Below are 25621 nucleotides of genomic sequence, written 5' to 3'. Positions count from 1 at the left end.
GCGGGGACCGGGCGTGTGGTAGCGACTGGGGTTTGCGGACACGGCCGCGCTCCGGGGCTAGCTGGCTGGGAGCACGTGCTAGGGGGGCACGCCGCAGCGCTATGAGGGGAGAGTGTTTGAGGGGCATGTCTTGCTCGTGGGGGCTACTCGGGGCGAGGGAGCGCGTCCCACGCGGTGCGGGATCGCGACCAGGCCTCGTTCTGCCGGGGCGTGGCCTCCGAGCACCAGCCTGGCGGTTCCCCTTCCGCTGGCCGCCCCCCCCTTCCCTCCGTCTGGCCTCCTCTGCCCTCCCCTCCGACGTCAGCTCTCCGGTCCCGCGTCCCTCCGACTGCGAGACGGACGTCTAGCTGTGTTCCGGTCACTCCAAGGAGTACACACCGCCCGCGCGTCCCGGAGGCCACTCTCGCCCAGTGTGCACCTCCCCCAGCCCCCCAGCCCCGTCCCGAGTGGGGGACGCGTCCTCGGGCCCCCGCGCACCTGGCAGCGGACGCGCTGCATCCCCTCGGAGCCCTGGGTCCCATGGCCGCGCGCGGGCCGGGCGCGCAGGACCTCGTCCCCAGCGCCAGGTGCCCGGACCCGCCCACGCAGCGGAGCCCTGCCGGCGGGAGGGCCCTGTCCCGCCCCAATCCGTTTAATGTCCTGTCGCCCCAGGCCTTCCGGGAATTGAGCTTTCCGAGTCCCAGTCACCTCCGGGCGGGCACTCCCGGGATATACTGGGGTGGAGGAGAGGGTGCTAAATCCCGGCTGGGCCTGCGCTCGGGGAACCCCAGCAAGCCCTCGGCCAGGGAGCTCCCTTTTCCAGCAAGCTCTCGAAAGGTCTGGGGACTGGCTGCGTGCAAGCAGGCTGCCTGGATGCGAATTGTTTCCCTAGGGTCCAGGATGCCAGCCCCCTTCTCCATGGCCAAGGTGGGGGCAGGGCTTAGATGCCACCTAGGCTAGTTAGACCCGCACCCAGGGACTTGACATCGGGGGTCTACCTGGTAGTCATATCCACGTCCTCGACCCCATTAGCTGCCCCGAGTTCTCCTTTTCCCTTTCCAACTCAGTTCTGCATTTGGGGGAGATAGTGATTGCGAATTAAGGCTTGCCAAAAGCTTGGGGGTTGGGGTAGGTTGCCTTAACTCTCCTGGGGGTGCTTCTTGAAAACTCATTGCTGAAGGATATGTTCAGAGAAAAGACCCTTTTGCCTTTGATTTGGCAGAGGTAGTTAGCTCACGTTTCCTGAGAGGCCTCGGGGAGAAGCCCCCCCCTGTCCATGCCTTGATCTCGGACTTCCCCCATCCGGAGCTTTGAAGGAATAAATTTACGGGGTTAAAGCTACTGTCTTGGTGGTTGTTATGGTGGCCTCAGCAGAGTGATAGTGGTGGGGTGCAGGGGTACGTGTGTGCAGAGAGGGGGTCTTGGGTGCGGGGTCTGGAATAAAATCCCCGTCCTGCTGGTGTCCCATCCTGGGCATGTCCAGTGCAAAGCCAGTGGACCTGGGAGCTTGGTCTTCATGCAGTGACCTCCCAATTCAGAGCGGAAGAACACTGAATAACCCAGCACAGCCCCCAAATTCTGGGTTTTCCTTAAATCTCTAGGGCATCCACGCACTGAGAATAATCGCTTGAAAAGAGTTAATAAACCTACACTCTTTAAATTGGCCCCTGTCACACCTTTTCAGGGCTACTTATACGTGGTGCTCACCGGGCCCTTGTCCGCACATCCATTTGGTACAGAAATACCCTCCACTGGGACTGTGAATTCTGGATGGGGGTCAGAACAGCCTCCTCCAGGTGGGGCTTGGGGTCCGGTGATGGAAATCCCCATGGCTGGAGGGGCTTTACTCCTCACTTCGTTGTTGGGGGGCAGGGGGCCTGAACAATCCTTCAGTGCTTTGGTTTACTTAGGGGTGACCGCACGCCGCTGCGTCTTCCTCATACCTTCTGTGTTTGGAACTGCACATAAACGGACGACGACTGAAACTTCACAGGGGAGTTGTATTTCGACCAGAAGTGCGGGGATCAGGGAAGGAGCCAGCTCTCCCTGGCAGGCAGTGATTCTGGGTCTCCCTCCCGATCACACCAGCAGAGGGGGAAACCGGCCGCAGCAGGGCTGGAGCCAAGGTCTCCAGATGTTGCCCCACGTGTCCAGCTGCAGAGGAACCGGGCTGAGCGTCTGGCGATGCTCCTCCACGGCCCATGCGACCGTGTCCATCACCTGATAGAACAAGGGCTCCGTGTCCGGGGTGAGGGCGTGGGCTTCGGAAGGGTCTTTGGACAGGTCGAAGAGCAAAGGTGGGTCGTGGTGGGCCACTTGGTCCCCGGAGCATGGGCAGACCCCTCTCCCGTAGCAGGCGCCGGCTCCCTCTGGGTGGAACACTGGGGTCATGTAGTGGACTTTCCACAGTCTTCCTCCTGAGGGAAGGACAAGAATCTCAGAGGGTTGATGTGGAGAAATAGAACGCATTGCTGGAGTGAAGCCCAAATGAATGGACAAACAGATGTGGTCCATCCACGCCATGGGATGAGATTCAGCCATAAAAATAAATAAAGCTCTGAGACCTGTGCATAAACCTCAAAAACGGGATGATCAGTGAGAGAAGCCAGACACACCAGGCCACCGAGTGCGGGATCTCATTTGTATGAGACGTGCACAACAGGGAAATCCAGAGACCCAGAAAGGACGTGAGTGGATGCCAGAGGCTGGGGAGGAGAATGGGGAGTGAGCGCTAATGAGGACAGGGTCTCTTTGGGGGAAGGGAATGTTCTGGTACTAGATACAGGTGATGTTTGCACAACATGGTGAATATGCCAAATGCCCCAGAGTTGTACATTTTAAACGAGTGAATTTTACAGTGTGTGAATGTTACGGATGGAAATCGTGTCCCTCCAGAATTCATATATTACAGCCCTGACCCTCAACAGAATGGAATTGGGAGGTGGAGGCTTTGAGAGATGATCAGGTCACAACGACAGAGCCCTCAAAAATGGGGTGAGTGCCCTTACAAGAGTCAGAACAGAGCTTGCTTCCCTTGTGTGTCTCCACCATGTGAGGACACAGCAAGAAGGTGGTGGTCTACCGCCCAGCAGAAGCCCATCTAAGGATGTCCAGCCCCCAGAACTGGGAGAAATAAGTCTGTTGTTTGTAAGCCACCAGTCCCTGGTGATCTGCTAAGACTGAGTTACAGCTCCGTACGCTGTTTGCAAAGAAGGGAATTCCTCAGGGTCTTAGGTAGTTCCAAGCAGGATGCTCAGAGCCTTAAAATGGCAACAGCTTTCTTTTCTTTTTTTTTCTTTTTTCTTTTTTAAAGATTTTATTTATTTATTTGAGAGAGAGAATGAGAGACAGAGAGCACGAGAGGGAGGAGGGTCAGAGGGAGAAGCAGACTCCCCGCTGAGCAGGGAGCCCGATGCGGGACTCGATGCCGGGACTCCAGGATCATGACCTGAGCCGAAGGCAGTCGCTTAACCAACTGAGCCACCCAGGCGCCCCTGGCAACAGCTTCCTCCTGAAGCTTGCTCCAAGGCTCCTGGCAGCTAGCTAGGAAGGCAGCTACAGGAAAACATCGATAGGAAAAGGAAGGGAAGGAAGGAGGAAGGAAGAAAGGAAGGAGGAAGGGCGGAGCAAGCTATAGCAAACCACCTCCAGCCTCTGGGAGGGCACCAGACTGAGCTCTGCCTCAGGAAGGGACTTTGAAAGAATGGAAGGAGGGACCATGGAGGTCCCTGCACCAGCCTCCTGCCCCGAGTTGGGTTGTGCCAACCGCACAGCCTGTCCTCCCTGGCTTCCTGCTGCTTTGGGAGGGAGGCCTCCACGCCCATCCTTTGTATCCGCCACAGGGCAGTGAGTCTGGGGAAGTCATGTGTGTAACCAGAAGGTAGAGAGCAGGATTCTGGTGGGCCTGCCTCCTCCAGGAGCAGCTCCAGGGGCAGAAAGACCAGGAAGCAGGGACAGATATGGGTCAGGATCAGGGCTGCTCCTGAGATCTAGGAAGGAGGCCAGGAAGCACAGCCCTGTGCACCTAGCAAGTGTGTGCAAAGGAGGGCATGCCTCCCTCCTTCCTACCCCCTGCCTGAGTCCTGCTTCCTGGGGTTGGCACCACTGTGCTTTGGTATTTAGAGATGTGTACCCTGTGATTAAAATCTCTGGCTTCTGTCTGCCTCTGAGCACTTATGGTGACCTAGCAGTTCCCAGCTTGCTAGCCTGTGACCTGGGGATAGCCATCTTCATCTGCCATTGTTTCCAGGGTGAAATGGAATACTATCCATCTCATGCTCATTAAGGTCACTCCTTGCTATCATAATTCAGCAAATGTGTTGAGCACAAAGAGAAGACAAAGTCTTAGTGAGGGGAAACAGGTCCGACAGTGGTAAACACACAGAAATAAGAAAATTGTGCAGTGTGGAAGATGATGGTGAAGGTGTGAGTGGGGGGGGCGGGGCATGGGTGCCTCATGCGGGCAATTGTTTGGGTCAAGAAAGCCTTGCTGAGAAGGTAATATTGCATTTGAATATCAAGAATGAGCCAGTCACGTGGAAGTCCTGTCCCCCTATGAGTGTTCTCAAAGATTTGGGGAGGGGCTAGCTCACAGGACAAGGAGGAATTGGGAGGAATTTGTTCTGATGTGTGTGCCGCAGGTGGTCTTGGGATGGCTTTCAGAAGGGAGCTAAGTGGATTATGCATGTAGGATAAACAGTGAATCTGTGAAGGCCAGTTAGGGTGCCACTGAAGAGGCTTGGATAATGAGAATACACTCCCCATCTACTGCCCTGGAAGAAATACGGAAGTATTCACCCAATGACTGACAGATGAGAGGTCAGTGATGGGGTAGCCACAATGTAAAAGAACAGATTTGAACACTGGACCCAGGTATTTGTGCTGCCAGGCATGCATGGATGTAGATTGAGATGTACAATGGAATGACAGTTTTTAGAAAACCCCCCAAAAGGGAAGGAAATGTGTAATACATAATTTAAAAAAATGAAAGGTAGCAATAAAAGCCTTACCAGATTACAATAATATTGAAAAGAATGGATGACAAGGGAGGGGCATTTAAAGAAAAAAAAAGTCAATGGTAGCTTCCTCAAACAAGGGAGTTCCCAAGAGGTATTTCTTCACTCTTGATTCAGAGGGCTAAAGACTTCTAGAGAATAGGAATGGAAAGATGAGTAAAATCACAGGGAGAATACAGCCCTTCCCAAACACTGGAGGAAAAAAGAATCACAAAACCTATGCAATCACAAAGTCACAAATCTAATCAATCCGTAGGGCAAATCCAAAAGACAGGAGAAAATACCAGGAAACGACGGAGTAATAGGGAAATAGAAATGATGAAAAGTCACTCAAATAGGTGAAAACTTTGTTATCAGAAGATAAAGTTAGCAGCAGAAATCAATTGTGTATAAAATTTAAAAATAACAGTTCTTAAGTAAATGCAAGAAGTGAATTTTTAAAAGAAAAATAATCCCTAAAAACAGAAAACCTCTGGGAATGACAGTTAGGTGAAGATGGACAATAGATTCATATAAACATGGAGGCAATTAAAATACAATGAAATTACTTGGGACAGGAACAATATGCTTGATGAAAGGAATACTTTTTAAATAAGAAGAATAAGTGGAGGGACATAACATGTTTCAGTTGGGAAAATCTGATATTGTAAAGATAACCAGTCTTTTTCCTGCGTTAATTTACACATGGGATGCAAAGCCAATTCAGATTCCCATGGGATTAAAAAAAATCTTGCAAATGATTTTACAGTTCCTTTAAAAGGCCAGTTGGGCCAAAATAACCCAGGAAATTTTGAAATGCAAAAATTATTCAGTATGGACTTTGCTGCTTATATCACAAAGTTATGATTATTACAAGGATGAAATCACGTCATTGAGTGAAGGTGGTTGAGACAGGTGGAAACCAATGTAGATTAAGAGCACAGGCTTCAAAGGTGAGAGGCAGACCGGAACATTTGTGTGCAGGAAAGCCATATGAAAATCCCCTAAGCAATGGTAATATGGTGATAAGGTGATTGACGGCTTGCATCAGGAATTATGTTGCTGGAGTCAGGGGAAGATACTGCCAAGAAAGAGAGAAAAGGGCTAGTGTGAAGCAGGGCCATTGGAGCAGAAGCCAAGATGCGACTCAGTCACCCAGAGTACTCACTGTCCCGTTGGAGCCAGCGGACTGCGTGCAGGAAATTCTCACAGTAGTGCAGCAGGAACTCATGATCAGAGTGCTGTGCTGCCCCCAGCAGCAAGGGCAGCAGGTCCCGGCCATCAATCACCCTGCAGACAGGAGCACAGGGACTCAGGGATGCTGCAAGGGTGCCCAGAAGGCATGCTCGAGCCTTAGCAAGCTTAGGGAAGCATGGGAACAGCCACCTCCATTATTCATCTACAAACACCACCTTTGGCTAAAAGATCACCAAGTATCCAACATGCTCGGCTTAGGTTATTACCTGCCCAACCTTATTAGGAATGCAAGAATAAGCTGAAGATTCACTGAAATGTCTTTTTGGTTTTATACTGTATTGGACTCCAAGCCATTATAGTATACAGTGTATTCTTCGTCAACACTGGGTACCGTTTCCTTGTCCGCAGAGCGCCTTGCCTCCACACCCCTCCTCCCTCCCTGCCTGCCTTGTCTTCCTCCCCCTTCCCTTCCTTGTCTTCTTCAGTTTCCAAGATCCAGCTCCATTTCCATTCAGGATGGAGGTTTCTTGGGATTCCACTTCCATTTTCTCCACCCTTCCTAGGAGAAAACCTAAATCCACCACTTGTGATTTGAGGGGATGGCCCTGAGCATTTTATGTCCCAGGGACGTGGTCAGTTTTCAGGATCTTGTGTGTCAAATATAAATCATCAGTACTGAGGATGGATTTTTACAAATGCCATGAACTTAGAAAAGCCATAAAAAAGGGATCTTTTTTTCTAATTTGACTAATGTTCTTCATCAAGGTGGAGAATTCAGAACCCCAGGTAGATTTTACTTAGAGTTACTAGTTACCCGGAAAAATGAAATAAAATTATCTATCTATCTATCTATGTGTGTGTGTATATATATATATATCTCCAATGCTATATGGCTATATTTACTTACCTTCTAGTGCAACAACACATTTGGAATATACATGTCAGACAAATTTTTATTTTCAAAGCAAAAGATATATTATACATTAATTTAAAAATTAGCACCCACTTAGGAAAAAATAATCAACCAGAGATATGATATTCAGTGCAAGAAAAAACAGGAGAATGTTAAGGTATGAAATATTCAACCTCTCTAAGGATAAAACTGAAAATTATAATATACACATATATGTATATTTGTATAGACATGTATGCGTAATTTATATGTATATATTACATGTACAGAATTTATATTTATTTTAGGTCTGTTACGTTTTAAAATAGACATCTCACATATGGCTAGTAGTGATTCCTAAGGAACAATTTGACAAAATATATCAAGAGATTTACCTATAAACAGTCATACTCTTTGACTCAGGAATTCACCTTCTAAGGGATTCTTACTAAGGAGGTCATTGTGACAAGGCAATAACATGACAAGATGGTATTTTTTTTAAGGCGAAGCTAATGTCCACATCTAAGGGGATGGTTGAAAGAAAATAACATAAAGGCATTAAATTTTTTTGTCTATGCACAAAAATTTCTAAATATATATATTTGCATAAATATATATAAAACATGGAAAATATATATAAATGATATATCTAAATCTACATATCTAGATAGATCTAAATATAGATCTAGATAGATGATATATATCATACAATATGTAACTTATGAGAATCCTACATTTATTATATGACTGCATAATAATTATGATTATATATTGTATACATAATTAATTATCAGATTCTGAAACAGTTTTATTTTCTATCTCCCCCCAAAATTTCTATAATTTTTTAGACAGAGGAAAATTGGAATCTATGCAAAATCTCTACCACACTACATGAAAAGGAATTTCCTGTGATGAATTGTTATTTTTCATGACCACCATAAAAAAAAAAAAAAAATGGCTCCACTTAAGAATCAGGAGAAGGAAAATGGACATTCTATGTATAAAATGAAGCAGACAGCTGATCCTGGCCAGCTAATGGCAGGGAGCCTAGAATGTTTCCCAGAGACTGATCTCATGGATGTGTTACACAATGCAAAAGTGACATCGACCTTTCACGTATATGTTTGTGTCTATGAAAAATTGAGTTGCTTGGGTTTCCTTGGGCTGTTCTGTACCTGGTCCTGGGGCACCTCACCGCCCCCCAGCTGGACCACGGTGGGGAAAAACATCCATCAGGCTGGTGGGCTCGTGGATCACTCGGCCGGCCGGCAGCACCCCAGGCCAGCGGAAGATCGCCGGACGCGGATGCCGCCTTCCCAGCCCCCCATCCCTTTGCCACCTGTGTGTAAACATGAACAGGAAAGAATGTGATTGTGCCATGTTTTTTGGCAGCATGTTTTACAATCTTTGGGTGCACCCCAATAATGATGTGTCTGTAGTTGATAGAATTCCAGTTTGAATATGATGTGGCCACCACTCTCCTGGGCTGCATTGCCTAATTCCCGAGTCCATCACTTGATGAATGGATAATCAAAATGTGGCTCATCCATACAATGGAAGATTATTCAGCCATGCAAAGGAATGAAGCACTGACACTTGGCACAATGTGGATGAACCTGGAAAACATCATGTTTGATGAAAATGCAAGCCAGTGGCCAAGGACCACATACTGCATGATTCCATTTACATGAAATGGTTACAATAGGGAAATATACAGAGATTGAAATAAGTCGGTGGTTGCCAGGGGCTGGGCACAGGGGGAACCAGGGAATGATTGCAAATGGGTACGAATTTCTTTTTGAGGAGATGACCATGTTCTGCAATTTAGTGGTGATGATGGTTGCACAATTCTGTGAATATACCCAAAACCACTGCATTGTGCAAAAGAAAAGAAAATCGAGTAGGAACATGACCAATTATAAAAAGCAGTAGTCCCTGGGGACTCTCTTGAGGTGGATGGACCCATTCCATGGGAAGGGTTGGGAACTAGAGGGTGGGATAAAGACCATACACAAGAATCTGGTCATATCTCTACCTTTGTAGATTCCATTCCAGCCGCCATACTGGTTGTTTCTGACTTGAGCCTCTAAAGATCCCCCATGATCCGACGTAAAATAAACAAGGGTGCTGTTAGTCAAACCTTCCATATCCAAAGTAGCAAGGATCTGCCCTGCAAAGAATATGTGTATTTGAGCTGGTCAAAATGGAAAATTATCTTAAACCAAAGTCTTCAGTGTGTGCTTCAGCATTTTGGACCTCTCCATGAGAATGAGCCTTTAGTGTGAACATATAATGGCAGCAAGTAGCAGTCAAATCGTGCTATCCTGAGTGTCACTGACCCAAGATTCATATATGCCCCATTCTGTTTCCAAAAAGTTTCAGGCAAGCTACAGTGTGTAGACTACATAGGACAAAATAGCAAAAACTTAAAAAGGAGGCAAAAGAAGATTATAGAGTCAACCATACTTCAATTAAACAAGGGAAAGAGGGGCAAAAAAGGAAAGAGATCAACAGAGTCTAGGAAAAAGGCTGACAATGGCACTGGCGATGTATGTCCATTGATGAAGAATAGTTTACACTGTGGCTCCAAGTTTCTTATGGTTACCTCAAAGGGAAATCTTATGGCTGATGCAATTCACCATGTCTATGAGATTTTTTTTAATTGGATGGGAAGAATCATATTATTTTATTTCTAACAGTAGACAAAACTTTCAATCTACTTTTTCATGAGGACCCGGTGCTGTGAAAGCTGACTATGGTCTCAAATAGATCCTGTTATTGGATAGCTTTTACTTCTACCTTATCTGTGTCCTTATATTTAAAAGAGTAGGTCTTTTGGGTTAGGTCTTGTTTTTTTCCTACCGTCTGATGACCATGCATTTTCATTGGTTTGATTGAGCACAATTAAGACAATTGTCCATTTGCTTAGCTTAAAATTAACCAAGTCACTACTTTTTCTTTCTTTGTTCCATCCCTTGTTCAGCCACTTCTTTGTCTTCAGTTGCTTTCTTTTGGCCACAGATTTTAAATTTGTGGTTCTATGAAATCCCCTTCCTTTAATTATTAGATTTTATTTATTTTTTTTAGAACAGCTTTAGGTTTTATAGATAAGCTGAGTCGTAGTGTCATCAATGAGCCAATACTGATAAACTATTATTAACTAAAGTCCGTAGTTTCTATGGTGGTTCACTCTTGGTGTTGTACATTCTAAGGGTTTTGATTAAATGCATAATGCCATGTACTCAGCATTATAGTACGAGAGAAAAATGGTTTCTCTCTCCTAAAAATCCCCTGTCCCCCCCCCTACCTACACCAGGACAATGAATTTTCACTAAAAAACTTATCATACCATGGCTTGATTGAGTTTGAAACTGAACACAGGGGCATTGAAACCATAGAGAAGATTCTTGAACTATGTCTTAACAGTTCCTTATCTGATGGACTTAGGGGGGTTCTTAGCTCTGTGCTGTAGAATTTCAGACTTTATCATTGCATATGTATATGATTAGATATATTAGCGCATGTATTCATTTAAAAGATTTTCCCTCAAGTTGTGGCATGGTGAATTCTGTTTTAAACACTCAAGATTTGATATCACATAAAATAGCCTGTATTTTCCAGTGATTCTTAATCTTTTCCACACAAGGACCATAATGGCAATGATGAGTGAGTTTGTCCTGAAGCCCCACTGGGGATGTGATGTGATATCTATCTTTGCTTACATGTCTCCCAACCTCCAGCATTTTCCCCAACAGTCCACTCAAATGATGCATTTTCCTCCAAGGTGATGTTTTCAATGGATTTTTAAAAGTATGTTTTCTCCTAAAATCTCTGATTCCCATTATGCTGCAGCCCCTAGCTCTCCCTGTCCACCACCATGTCAACCCAAGGGCACCCAAGTCCTTGCTTGGGACTCAGGGGAGTGGCTGTGTCCATATCCATGTACCCACTGAAAAAAATGTGCACTCTGTGTCATACCACGCGTCATTCCAAACCCAGGAGATGCACGGGGAGAACAGAGCAAGACAATCCCACCCACGGGGATTTTAATCTATGTTCTCCCAGGGAAAAATAAAAAAAATCAACCCACCTAAGACAGTGTGATGAACAGAAAGAAAGCAAACACAGTGAGGAAAAGGCCATGCCTGCTTGCACCCTTCACATTCAATGAGATCACAGTACGCACCCTGCCTCTTCCAGCTTCAGGCTGGATTAATCTCATCTCATTGTGTATGTCCCTTCCTCCTGCTGTTTTGGAAGGGGCACCAGTCCTGTTTTCACCGGGAAAAGGCACTTACCCAGCATCCAGTCCATCTCTTCTGTGTTATCCCCGTAAAGCCCATGCACACTCTTCCCGTGGAATGTCTCCGTAGTGATCAGAGGGGTGTGCACATGTAGAAAGGAGACAAAGAGAAGGAAAGGTCTGTGCTTGTTCCTGAAATAACAGTGACTGGAGTTATTTCTACGTACAGTGCAGACTGAGGTCCTAGAGGTGCAAAGTAAGGATCTAGACTGTCACGTCCTTAAACGAGTGTATCTGTTACTCTTTAATGTGATGACTAACTTTCTAAAGTCTGTTGAAAAATTTGCACTGATGTTATACGTATTTTTCCTGAATTTTAGCAATTTATAAGTCTACATACTTCTCGCAAGTGAAGGTAAAACAGAACAGCAGGCAACTGTCTGATCTGACATTTATTTCAATTACTTCAGGATACGTTCCCACCTCGAACCTTAGCATACAGAATAAAGTGATACTGCATATTTGGTTTTCTTTTTAATTGCTCTCAAGCAACAAAGTTTAGGATATGACATGGTTATTTTAAAGCACACTTTAAAAATGACATTAGGTTATTAATTTCAATTTGATTGTCCCCCCATCTAGGTGATGCCTCATCTGTCCGTCTCTCCATCTGATCTCTATGGTCCACTCTGTTCTTAAAGAACGGAAACAAAGGCGAACATCTTAGGACTTAACTTAGGACACATTAGGCTCACCCGCTGTGTTTGCAAGGTACGGTTGACCCTTGACTAACACAGGTTTGAACTGTGCAGGTCCACTTATATGTGTATTTTTTAAAAATATAAATACAGTAGAGTACTATAAAGTATTTTCCTTATGATTTCTTTAATAATGTTTTCTTTTCTCTAGCTCACTTTGTAGTAAGGACTCAGCATGTAACATACAAACTATGTGTTGATCAACTGCTTATGCTATCAGTAAGATTTCCACTCAACAATAAGCTATTAACAGTTAAGTTTCGGGGGAGTCAAAGTTATATGTGATTTTTAGCAGCACATAGTGTCAGTTTCCCCCCAAGGGTCAACTGTAATTATCAGCATCATTTCTGACCCATGTTAGGCAATTCCATGAAAAGAATGTTCTGAAACATGATCACAACCTTATCACCACCAGGTGAATTGGGATTCAATGGTATCCCATACTTTACTGGAACCCACTTGGGGAGCATGGAGTTGCCCCTGTGTGGTGTAGCTTTTCATCATGCGGCTTTTGGCTTTGACATACTAAGTGCCTTTGTTATTCAAATTTACATTCAGTTGATAAAGGTTAGCAACAGGACAACTTAGGTTCTGAGGATAGAGCTTAAAAATATTTATAATTTAAGGGGTGCCTGGGTGGCTCAGTCGTTAAGCGTCTGCCTTCTGCTCAGGTCATGATCCCAGGGTCCTGGGATCGAGCCCTGCATCAGGCTCCCTGCTCGGCAGGAAGCCTGCTTCTCCCTCTCCCATTTCCCCTGCTTGTGTTCCTTCTCTCGCTGTCTCTCTCTGTCAAATAAATAAATAAAAACCTAGAAAAAAAGTTAATCCCCTTATAAAAAAATATTTATAATTTATTATAAGTCTTCAAGGGATTCAGTTTGTTTTGTTAGTTAAATATGGCCCGTGGTGATGAGCGGGTGCTTATATAATGGCGCTGGCTCCAAGGAGGAGGGGACAGCAGCAAATTTCAACTGACTTGTCACCTGTTTCAATGGGCACAATCAGATTGGACTCGACTGAACATCATCTCTGACACACTTTACCAAAAATACCTTTCTGGCCCAGGGCGATTTCACCATTCATCTCTCCATTACAGAAAGAAAGTGGAAAGACTTCTTGAAATGCATTTTCATCAGGGACCAGAGCACTAGGATGAAGGTAACCCCTTCGGTGCTCACCTTTGGACAAAGGACGAGACCTCTTTGAGAATAAGAGACGTCGTCCTTTGAAAGTCCATGGGCTGCTCAGTGATGGTGTGGTTTCTCATCAGAAAGCAGTCTGCGTGAACAATCAAGACCCCCATGAAATAGGACGTCATGAAGAGCAGGATGGCTGCAATGGTTGACCAGATGACCGGAGTCCAGGAGCCCGATGTCAGGTGGGTGAGTTTCCCAGTGGTGAGCGTGAGGGCAGTGAAGGCCATGATTTGGAAGCAGACATTCAGTTTGCGCTCCATGCCTGCGCGCTTCTCTGATAGTTCCCAGTGGATGCAATCTCCCATCATGGAAAAGGGCATTCCGTAGAAATGGTCGAATCCATGGTTGAGCGGGTGGTGGCAGTGATCGTTGGAAGATTCACAGTTGAGACCCAGATGCCATTTTCCTGAAAGGCAAAAAGGATGCCCACGTGACAACTAGCTGATCATTGATTAGTAGGTGTTGCGTGCTTGCCACATTCCAGGTGCTGTGCTGCATGCAGGAATAGGGTAGGGAAGTACGGGGACGTAGGTAGTGTTCACTGCTATTTCGACCACAACCTGGCTTCACTGAGACAGAGGAATGAAAACCCTGTGTGGCAGCGTTACGTGGTATATTGGTTCCCGTGCTGCTGAAACAAATTACCATGAATGTGGTTGCTTAAAACAATAGGAATTTATGCTCCCATAGTTCTGAGGCCAGAAGTCCAGAATCAAGGTGTGATAAGGCCATGCTCCCTTTGTACACTCCTCGGGAGCATCCTTCCTGCCTCTTCTAGCTTCTGGGGGCTCCAAGCATTCCTTGACTTGTGGTCATATCCCTCCCATCTCTGCCTCTGTGGGCACACTGCCTTCTCCCCTTCTGTGTCATATATTCTTCTGTGTCTCTCTAAAAGGACTTTTGCCCTTGCCTATAAGGACCACCTGGGTAATCCTGGATAACCTCCTCATCTCAAGATCCTTAATTTAATCACATCTGCAAAGACCCTTTTTCCATATAAGGTAATATTTTTTTAGCTTCCAGCATGTAGGACATGACATCTTTGGTGACCATTATTCACTCTACTGTACCTGAATTTGCAAAGGTCTGTGGCAGAGCAATAAGGAAGGCACAGAGGCTCACATTGTTCTAGAAAACAATCTGCTGTACTCAGCATGGGTAAAAGGTTTCCTGACTTTGGAATTGTCCTTCTCTTTGTTAAACCACTGTAATGGTGGTCAGGGTCACGGTAGGAGATAGGTTCTACAGAGCACACCTTTCAAGTTCAATCAATGGCAGATGCTTAGCTTCTCTACCGTCCCTACTAGAGTGTTGATAGAGACCTGTGTGTCTTCCCACCACCCCAAATGACTGTCTCTCATCCGGAAAACCTCATGAGATTTTCCAGGGAATGTTCCATGAGAATAGATTTCTGTCTCAAAAAAAAAAAAAGATAATGAGCCTGTTTGATTTGATATTTGGTGTATCAGCTAGTCTTGGTCTTTATCATCAATAAATGGCCTTGTTAATAAAAACTGTCACTTATAACATGATAACGACAGTGACAGGTTGGTCCCCTGTCAAGAAACTACTCTCCTTTTTTTTTTAAGATTTTATTTATTTATTTGACAGAGAGATAGAGAGAGAGCACAAGCAGGGGGAGCTGCAGGCAGAGGGAGAGGGAGAAGCACACTCCCTGCTGAGCAGGGAGCCCGACATGGGACTCGATCCAGGACCCCGGGATCACGACCTGAGCTGAAGGCAGCTGCTTAAACCGACTGAGTCACCCAGGCACCCCAAGAAACTACTACCCTTAACTGTACTTCATTCTGTACATGACATGGTTATTGACATCCAGAAAAATAAGCATGCTATTTATGGAAACAGAGAGGGAATAATTATGCCCTGCAGTCACATTTCTGTGCAGAATTTAGGGAAAACAACATTATGGAAATTGTTGGTAACTTGTTGACATTAGAAAAAAATTTTCCTTTTTTTTTTATGATGTGTATCAGCAAATACTATGAAATGCCAGGTGTTTCATTAAGCTGGAGATATATCTTGAGCATCTACTTTGCACTAGGCAGTCTGTGTACTGAGGTCATTCCTGCATTCATGGAGCTTTCTGTGTGGTGGACAGTCCCACTGCATTAAAACCATTTCATTTCCAAGTTTTTTGGTTGAATACACTCTCCATATAAAGGAAATGTGCTTAATACTTAAAAAAATGTACATACCTATTAGGCCAGTGGCATATCCTCTGTCTTTTAATATTTTTGCAAAAGTTGTCTCATTGGTTGGGAGCCCTCCAGATACTCCGGTCCACTGAAGAACACGATAACCATTGCTGGAAACCATACCTTTGGGGAACCATTTTCAAAGAAATGTTACTATCACACATTGACATTTATCGTTATTATTAATTTTCATTTAAAATATGCAGTGAAACATTAATTGAAAACGTAGTGAGAAGACTTATTGTCCTGTTATGTGAAGGCTATAAACACAAAGAGAATTAAGTGAAAAAGGAAAGAGAATTAAAAATGATTTTATAATTTTACCAAACTCTTGATATAATGCAGAGATTCTCAAACTCATCTGTACTTTGGAATCATTTGGGAAGCTCCAAAATATTCTGAAACCTGGTTGTCAATCCAGAGGTTGTGATTTTATTTTATTTTAAGATTTTATTTATGTATTTATGTATTTATTTATTTGTTTGTTTAAGGGAGAGAGAGAGAGTGTGAGCAGGGGGAGAGATGGGGGGGAGGGAGAGGGAAAGAATCTCAAGCAGACTCCAGGCTGAATGTGGAGCCCAACGCGAGGCTCGATCTCACAACAGTGAGATCATGACCTGAGCTGAAATCAAGAGTCGGATGCTTAGCCAACTGAGCCAATCAGGTGCCCCCCCAGAGACTGTGATTTTACTTGGTTGGGGTGGAATTTGGGATTTGTAATGGTTGCAAGATGCCCCAGAAGATTCATGTGTGGTAACAAAGTAGGGAGCCATGGATATAGTTCACACTGACCCAATATACCCAAGGCATCTACTCAAGTGTTTAAAAATGTAGGTTAAGTATTTTTCTAAAGCTCTGCAGTATATGGCGGAGAAACACTGACTTGGAAGATGCTCTGTGCCTGCTAGACCGTTTTGATGAATGCAGCTCAGTCTTACTAGAGAAGATCTACTTGGCTCCAAGACTGAACATATCTCATCGGTCATCATTTGGGAACTAGGAGAATTCTTTCTGAGATTTTCCAAAACTTTGACCATGCATCTGGTTCAGTGGAAGACCAGTGGAACAAAAATTTACATTAGCCAGGATTCCTTCTTCCTTGGGGGCATGAGAAGGTACCAGGGACCCATACATATGAGGGTCTGTGAGAGTCAGTTTAGTGTGTCACATGGCCAGGCCAGTCCCCAGTTATTCAAACACTAGTCCACTAGTTTAGGTGTTTCTGTGAAGGTCTTTCAAGATATGGTTAACATCTACAATCAGTTGGCTTCAACTAAAGGAGATAACCCTTGATATGGAGGTTCGTTATCTTTAGGGCCAAAGGTCAGAAGGATGCCAAAGACATCACACAGACTTTTGAACTTTTGGTCTACTCTCTACTCAGTCCCCCTGCCTGTGTCACCTCATTACCTGTGGGGTTCTATGGCTCTTACTGACTCTAATCTGATGGTAGAAATATGGAGGGAGTAGATTATTCTCTCCCCACTATAGCAGTGGGCCCCCGCTTTAATACCTCTAATACAGGGAGCGTGTTCTTCTCCAGAGCCATGGTTAGACATGAGAGAGGACAAACCTGATCGGAGAGGGTATCTGCCTGTTAGGAAAGCAGCCCTGCTGGGGGTGCACACTGACGCAGCTGCCACGTGCTGGGTGAGCATCACACCATCCTCTGCAAGGCGGTCAATATTTGGAGTCCTGCAGAGGGAAACATGAACAGTGTTATTCCTTAACAAACAAGCACATAGGTTTTTCTACAAGCATATCTATACATATTTAATAGAAATTTGGCCCATCAATGTCCACAATAGCCAAGCTATAGAAAGAGCCCTTATGTCCACCAACAGATGAATGGATAAAGAAGATGTGGTCCATATATAGACAATGGAATATTACTCAGCCATCACAAAGAATGAAATCTTGCCATTTGCAATGAGGTGGATGGAACTAGAGGGTGTTATGGTAAGCAAAATAAGTCAGTCAGAGAAAGACAATTACCATATGATCTCATTCATATGTGGAATTTAAGAAATAAAACAGAGGATCATAGGGGAAGGGAAGGAAAAAAATAAAACAAGATGAAATCAGAAAGGGAGACAAACCATAAGAGACACTTAGCTATAGAAACAAACTAAGGGTTGCTGGAGGAGAGGTGGGTGGGGGGATGGGGTAACTGGGTGATGGACATTAAGGAGGGCACATGATGTGATGAACACTGGGTACTTATATAACACTGATGAGTCACTGAGTTCTACCTCTGAAACCAATAATACATTATATGTTAATTAATTGAATTTGAATTTTAAGAAAAGAAAGAAAATCGGCGCATCATCATTTAACACATCAAGGTATTCTTAGGAATAATCAAAAGTCAGTGGCAAGAACTTCAAATGTCATCTGAACCATCAAAAAAACATAAACTCAATTCAATATTGTTTACTGTTTCTGCAACATGCTACTGGTACAGAGATGGGCATCATGGGTAATGCAGAATTTAGAGTCTGGGGTGCCTTCTCTCATGGGACTCACAGTTTTGATCGGAAAATGGGACCTCTTGGCACCAACATATTGTAGTCGGTACGTGAGGGTGGGATTCAGATGCACGTAGGTGGTGTTGCCTGAGCTAGGTCCCCAAGGGCAATTAGAATGTGATCAAGGTGATGGGGTAAGCTCATTCTAAGAGAGATGGGCCAGCAATGACAGGTGAGCCTGTCATATCTGGTGGTGACAGGGACAGGGATTTGTCCGTCGGAAGCAGAGCTTTTCAGCAGGGAGCCCTGAAGTCATGCATGAGTGCGTGGACTTGGGCTGATGGGTGGAACTGGAGTGTGAGTAAGCTTGGGTCTGTGACTCTGATGCAACACCATTGATTTTTTGAACATTTGTCCATCATGGACCGTGCTGATGGAAACCACGTCTAAAAGTGAAGTGATGAGTCACAGGTAGGATGGATCTGAGCTGGGGTTAGCACTGGGGTGGGAAGAAGGAAGGGTTAGGGGGCATGAAAGGGAGTGTGTGCAGAACCCTGTGGAAGTTTGGATGGCGCATATGAAGAGTTAGATCCATTGTCAGTGGTGTCTTCCTCAGGGTGCCAGATGAGCGACTCTCAGACCCTTGCCTGATGCTGTTGTTGCCATAGCAGCCAATGTCGCCAATGCCGAAATCGTCCGCCATCAGAAGAAGGATGTTTGGACGCGCACCAGATAAATCCCCACAAGCTGATGGCCTCACACCCAGAAGCACGCTGACTGTCACAGTCAACCAGCTCCTGAAAGACAAGGTGCCGATGAACGCTTAATTAACGCTGCTATTGCATGTCATGTACGTGACTTCTGTAAGTGAGACTTTTGTAGGTGTGTCACCATTTTGGGGGACTTTGATATTAGCATCCCATTGCCAAAGAGTTTGAATACATTCTTAGGCATTTGATTTTTTTTTTTTCTTCGTTGAAAACAATTCATGCTCTTGATGGTTTTATTTTAACTGTAAACCCTTTTTTTTTAAATTTTAAGCCGTGGGGTCTGTTGTTAGGTGATCATACCCTTGATTAAGAAAAAGCCTTATTTGGTTTTCTTTTTATGCATGGATTAGGTCCCCAGAAGAGTTATAGCTCCTTCCTCTTTGCCCCTTCTTGATTTTTCCTTAAATAAGGAAACTGTGTTGAACTTGGGTATCTGTGGCACTTTGTAGGCAGTTGGGCCACTGAGCAGAGCAAGACAGAGATGAAAAGTCAGGGCAAGGGCTTACCAATGCCAACTGGTGATTCTGAGTCTGTTAAAAGTCTCCATATGTTCCAGCATGAATGTAACTGACTTTTTTCATTCACGGATACCTGATGGGAAGAGGGTCTTTTGAGGTGATGGAGGTTGCAGCCCAGAGCAGAGACACCTGATATGGTGGTGGCATATCAGGAGAAAAAATTGCCATGGAGCTTGGTGGGTATCCCACTATCATTACTACCATAACTGTGGCGTCCGTGGAGTCCCTCCTATATATATATATATGGAAGCCACCTTGGGCACATGCATACGCAGCAGGACAAGATGGTTGCAATCCCCAGTGCCATGGAATAAAGATGAGATCGGAGTCTCCGAAGAAGATCTGCAATAGGGGCTCCCTGGAAAACCAGACAACTGGGTTTGGGAAAAGTGAAATAGAATTCCTTCAGAGGCTCCCGGGTGGGGAAGCATGGATCACTGATAGGAATCCTGAGTCCCACGATCACTCCCCCAGATGCACCATCAGTGACTAGGTGAGCAAGACCACTCTGTCCATGTGTCCTGACAAAGGGACAAAAAGAAACATAGAAGCAGAAGATTAAGGATCGCATGTAATGCTGTCTTACCAAGAGTGCTCCTGAGGTAACATGTTCTCTCCTGCCTTTTATTTCCTGGAAGAAAGAAAGAGGTCTATCAGAACAAAGGCAGTAGATGTGCACTAGTTTGACTCTCTCTAATGCTATCAATGAAACCTTAAAACAACGACTGAAAACTCATAAAAAGAATGGTCTTCCCCATTGAAAAGGCCCTTAAAATGCTGAACACTGTCTTAAGAAAGTAGAACGTGTGTCTATTGAGGGCCAAATGATACACATTTGGGGCTTTTCTACCCAGATAATCCTTGTTGCTACTATTCTGCTCTGTGGCTATAACATGGCAGAGCCCATGGGCGATAGACGCATGACCAGATGTTGTTGTCTTCCACTGAAACCTTATTTATAGATCAGGTGAGTTTTGCCCCCATGAACCATAGATTCCTGATCTTTGACACAGAAGGTAGAAAGGAAAGAAAATGCAAAATTAAGTGATACGATTATTGAGTTGAAATGATCTCCAATACATGTATCTTTCAAAAAATTTTTACTTGCCATAAATACAGATAACAAAATTTACCATCGTGACCATTTTTAAGTGTAAACCTCAGTGGCATTGAACAGATTCACACCATTGTGCAACCATCCACCTCTGGAAATTTCTCATCTGTTCGAACTGAAACTCTGTCCTGATAAAATACAAACTCGCCATCCCACCCTACAGCCCCTGGCTCAGACATTAAGGCAAAGCCAACTTTGGATTTTTGTGGGTCAATGACCTTGACCTGGCTTGGCCCTTGCAGTGACCTTGAAGCTCTACTCATCAGTTGTTTGAAGAGATGATGGCTTCCATGGTGTCGGGGGAGGGTGCTCCTGAGTCTGGGGAGCCTCCAGCCCTCCTGTGAGCACTACCCTGTCCCGTGTGAGCTACTCCCTGGGAGAGGCCAACGAGCTCTGTGTCCTTCCAATCCAGACTGACCTTTCTGCATCCTTCATGTTCTGTGGATGTCAGTCCTTGCTCACAGGTGATACAGGGTTCTTTGCAAGATCCCTGGCCATCTCAGGTGATTTCTCACACCTTTGCACACGGCATTCATCTCAGCGGAAGGACAGGGCAATGAGCCTGTGGTCAACCGGATGGCCATTACGTGCCACTGGAACAAGGCAAAGCTTGTGCAGGAAAAGACCCTACAAGATAGGTTCCTTTGCGGGCCATATGTGGATACCGGAGACTGCATCCATCGTAAGGAAGTTTTCAGGTTCAATAAAGGCTGATGGGTTCCACCAACGGGCAAGGTCTAGCACCAAGTCATGGCTGTTTATTCACTTCACTTATTCCCAGGAAGGATTTCCGTGAGGTGTGAGCCACCCAGCCCCGTGCACATTTTTATTTTGCTTCTGGAGGGTGCGTGATGTTATGCCTTGTGATAGTACCTATGTGTTTTCTCTACCATCCAAAATGCTTAGTTTACATCGAGGCTCACTCTTCGTGGCGCTCATTCTATGGGTTTGGACAAATGTATAATGACATGGATCCACCGTTATAGTATCCTACAGACTGGTTTCATAGCCCTAAAAATCCCCACTGCTGCACCTGTTCATCCCTCCCCGCCCCCAACCCCGGCAACCACTGACCTTTTACTATCTCCATAAGTTTGCCTTTTCCGGAATGTCCTAGAGTCAGAAGCGCATAGGGTGTGTGTTGTTGGTGAAGCCACTCCACTCCTCTGATGGACAGCTAAGATGTCAGGGATTCTGTCTACCTGACTTGCTTTTACAGGTAGAGGGTTTCGAACAGCGTGTCTCAGAATGAGCAGAGGAGGGAAGGTGGAAATACTTTCTTTTCATACTATCCATGTGCAACCTACCTTTAGTTTGGTCCAGTGCACGACTTTGGGCTACACATCTTAAATCATGACCTCTTAGGGGGGTCTGTATAAATGTTTTTATTTGTGTACATTTATAAGTTACATACTATATTATACATTATATGGTAATATATATATACACATACTATACATTATTATATGGTAATGTATAATATGTATGTACTACATAAAAATATAAAATATATGCTATAGGATAAAGTAGACATGGCCGTTATGTGCAGCTGAGACAGGAATTTTATCTATTTATACCTAAAATTTTGGGTTTTTTTTCCAGAAAAAACCTATTAGGGGATGCTTCTGACTTTTCTGGGGAAGGTGGCTGGTTTTATCTGTCGTGTCTGGTTACAGTTGAGACTCTATATCTGACAATCAATCGTAATTGAAAACTCATATGAGGTTTCCTTACACCAAATCTTTGGCCTATCTTCTAAAGGATATGCTCTAGATATTTAGCTACATAAAGGGAGTGTGTATACACACACACACACACACACACACACACACACACACATATATTTGCAATGACCTCAGCAGTTTATAGAATGCTGCATACTTTCCTCCAGATTGGCTTCCTGTTAGCAGAGAAAACTTTAAGAAAGTACAGGCAGAGAATAGCAGAGAGCAGTGTGGTGGTTCCTAGGGGCTGGTGTTGGGGGGCGCTGGAGAGGTGAGGTTTCAGGGACAAACTTGCAACCAGAAGAGCATTAAGTTCTGGCGACCGATTGCACAACGGAGCACTCATCCTCAACAGTGCTCAAAGTGGCTAACAGACCAGATCTTAATCTTTTTCAAAGCAAAAAAAAAAAAGGAATGGTAACTCTGTGACGTCCTGAAGGTATTAGCTAAGGCCGGTGTCGTAATCACAAAGCAATTCCTGCATGTACCAAAGGCACACGTTGTGTCCGTCAAACTTGGACAATGTTATCGGTCAATTGAACCGATAACAGAAAAAAGATAGGGAAAATGGGGTGCAACGCATAATATAGGCTTTGACTCTCTTCCAGACCGGGATGAGATTGCAACCCTGCTTCCTGGCTGTCCTCCAGCCCCAGGGCAGCAAGCCTGCCTTTGCCACTCCGTCTGAGCCCTGTTCCCAAATTTAGCTGAGTTTCCAATCTCCAGGATCCCTTCCACATCCAGTCCACATGCTTTGAGACCTGTAGGAACCTAGGACCCTTCCATTTCCCCCACCTCTGGATTATGTGTCTAGTTCCTTCCTATCTGCATTGCTTTTTGAAATCACCCTGGGGAAGGGGAGGGGTTAGAAATGTGTCACTGATGTTTTTGCTTTTCATTTTCTTCCCCCTTTTCTACAAAATTGCTTCTAAAAGATTTCTACAGACCGCCTCCGAGGACATGGTGTGCTCTCCATGGCGGCGTGCTGTTCAGGACAGCTGCCCAGCATCCCTGGACGTGCTGGGACCTCCCTGCCAGGAGCCCCAGGAGAGCCGCTTACCTGAATGGCTGGAGGTTGGAGGTTGGAGGCGAGGGCTGCTCGTGCAAGGCAGGGAACGGCCTCTCCTTGCCGGGGGCCGGAGGCACTCACCCGCTGCGAGTCCCCAGGCCTGCTCAGGCTGCTACACGCATGTGCACAGCTGATTCACTCTTCAAACCCACAGCAAGGAGGTGGCAGAAACCAAGTTCGGTTGTCCAGAGAGAATGGACAAGGCAGTCGCCGGCGACTGGGTGCTAAGGTAGGGCCCGTTTCCTACAGAACACCTTCTGTTCTTCATTACAAAACGGAACCCTCCCAGAAGGAGCCCGGAGGACTCGTGCTGAGAACAGTGACTCATTCATTCCCGACCTTTGTTCAACTCAGAGGGATATTTGCTGGCGGTGTTCCAAAATGGGAAAGTCGTCGCCTTGAAAAATGCCTCTTAAACGGTCCTTAAATTTTGTAGCTTTTTTCCCCCCTAACTCTGGCATCTGCCTCAGAAATAAAAAAAAAAAAAAAAAAAAAAAAAAAAAAAAAAAAAAAAGCCGGGGGAGTGGAACAGAACACAGCTCTGCTTACATCAGCAAGCACCATCCTATGCAAATAGCTTTGCACCTCCTTAACCGTATAACTGTATTTATGATCTCCTTCTGGGTTTTATGCCATATTTGTTTGTTTGTTTGTTTTCTATTCACGAGGGAGCACGTTCCTTCCTGGGGGGGGGGCCAGGATGCAGATTTCAGGCAGCATTAGATGCAAATGTGATCCTTTCCAAAACTTTCCTGAATAAGAGCATCCTCGAAGCCCCTCATGTATTTTCTTCTTGCTCTCAGCAGCCTGAGCATGGCCGAGTTGTGATTTGAGGCTCACGCTGGGCAGATAACCGTCTTATAACTCCACAGCTTCAAAAATTCTTTGCAAATTTCATAAATCAAAGGAAGAAGGGTAGGCGCCCTTTCCGTGGGGATACCTGGCGCTCCATGGCAGGTCTGCTGAATGATGCTGGTATTTAATGAAGGCAGCCAGACTCCTTCTGTTGTTTTTTTACCCGACGTCAACTAAGAGAAGACAGGTCTCTGAGATCTAAATCACAAGTCCCAGGTGACCTGAGGTTCAGTGCACCTTGCTCTCCCTTCAGTGAGAAGACCGCATTCTTGGTTGGGGACCTTTTGACATTTAGGGACCAGGAAATTCTCTTCTGTAGGGGCGGTCCTGTGCATTGAGGAGTGTTACATGGCATCTCTGGTCTGCACCCACCAGATGCCACTAGCCCCCACCCCACCCCGGGGTCGTGACAACCCATAATGCCTGCCGACATTGCTGCATTGAGGACCCCCCAGTGATAATGCCTTTCACAGATGGCTGACACACATGTGATCATCACAGTCCTGCAGGGCAGGGGGCACAAGGAGGCTCTGAACCCAGACTTATGGCTTCTTGCTCCTTCTCCTGGGAGCTGGGGGTTCTTCCTCGTAGCTGAGAAATCACAGAAGCAAAGCCCTCGGCTACTTTGTACACACCCTGGATTTAACGCCTCCTGAGAAACCTATTTTATTGCTGCCCTGAAACCAGGTCATTGTGTGCTTGGGTTTTGAGTCATTTGGGGGCTCTAAGATGACATGTAACTGTGCATCTATATAGCGTTCATGAATTCCTGCCAGGTAAGTTCTAATTTGGACTGTATTTCCCCCCCCCCACCTCCGCTGCCCACCTGGACCTTGGGTTTCCACTCTATTTGCTTTTATGCCTCATGACTGTGGAGTCATATTTTATAGTATTCAGCAGCAGCCCAGACATCACACGGAGACTGCGGGATTGCCTTAAAGGTGAAACTTGATCCCTAGGGAGAAGGGTCTGTCTGCAGAGATTGCACTGCAGGGTGAGGGCTTGGAGGATCCCAGGATTAGAATGTCTTTGAAGTATGGCCTCCTTGCAAGCTTGGCTCCTTGCTTGTAGCTGCAGAAATTATGGAGCCCTGGGTAAACTGTGTTGCTGGGATGATGACATGGCTGTCTTTTTCATGGTAATCCTCATGTGAACGTCTCTCCTCGTCCTCGTACACCTATCCCCATTTTCAGACTGTAAGAAAGGGTAGACTGTAATAAAGGGTACAATTAAATGAGAAAAAGTCCTATGATAGAAGCAATTCTTATATCCCAACCATCTATCATCTATCTACCCAACCACCCATCATCCATCTATCTATCCATCATCTATCCATCCATCCATCTGTCCATCATCTATCCAACCATCCATCCATCTGTCCACCGATCTATCATCTATCTGTCTACCTGTCTATCTTCTAAACATGTTTTCTATCATCTACTCTTCTAGGAGTGTGTAACTGAATCTTGCATACAGGGTGTCTTCTGTGCCATTATATCTCCACCTATAAATGCAGCTAGCGATGCTCACCCTCCTCAGAGGTGTGCGTGGAGGCTTAAAGATGCAATGTTTATAAGACACATTTAGACCAGAAGACAGAAGCTACTCTTCAAAATTTGTGATAGAAT

General features: G+C 45.3%; 1 protein-coding gene across 1 annotated transcript; it reads right to left on the bottom strand.

The window, feature by feature from the left end:
• Positions 1-1968: 1968 nt before the first annotated feature.
• On the bottom strand, positions 1969-23565 carry ARSL (arylsulfatase L). Its single transcript, XM_035725356.1, is given in 14 exon segments — positions 1969-2396; positions 6142-6266; positions 8242-8285; positions 8287-8363; positions 8366-8401; positions 9098-9232; positions 11361-11497; positions 13242-13665; positions 15476-15598; positions 17049-17170; positions 18591-18740; positions 19220-19304; positions 19818-19862; positions 23130-23565. Coding segments are annotated over 12 exon segments (1764 nt in total). The 5' UTR covers positions 19273-19304; positions 19818-19862; positions 23130-23565; the 3' UTR covers positions 1969-2058.
• Between the last annotated feature and the right edge of the window lie 2056 nt (positions 23566-25621).

The sequence above is a fragment of the Zalophus californianus genome, chromosome X (genome assembly GCF_009762305.2).
Source record: "Zalophus californianus isolate mZalCal1 chromosome X, mZalCal1.pri.v2, whole genome shotgun sequence".
Classification (NCBI taxonomy): domain Eukaryota; kingdom Metazoa; phylum Chordata; class Mammalia; order Carnivora; family Otariidae; genus Zalophus; species Zalophus californianus.
Note: the sequence above shows the minus strand (reverse complement) of the source record. Positions and strands in the feature narration are given on the sequence as shown.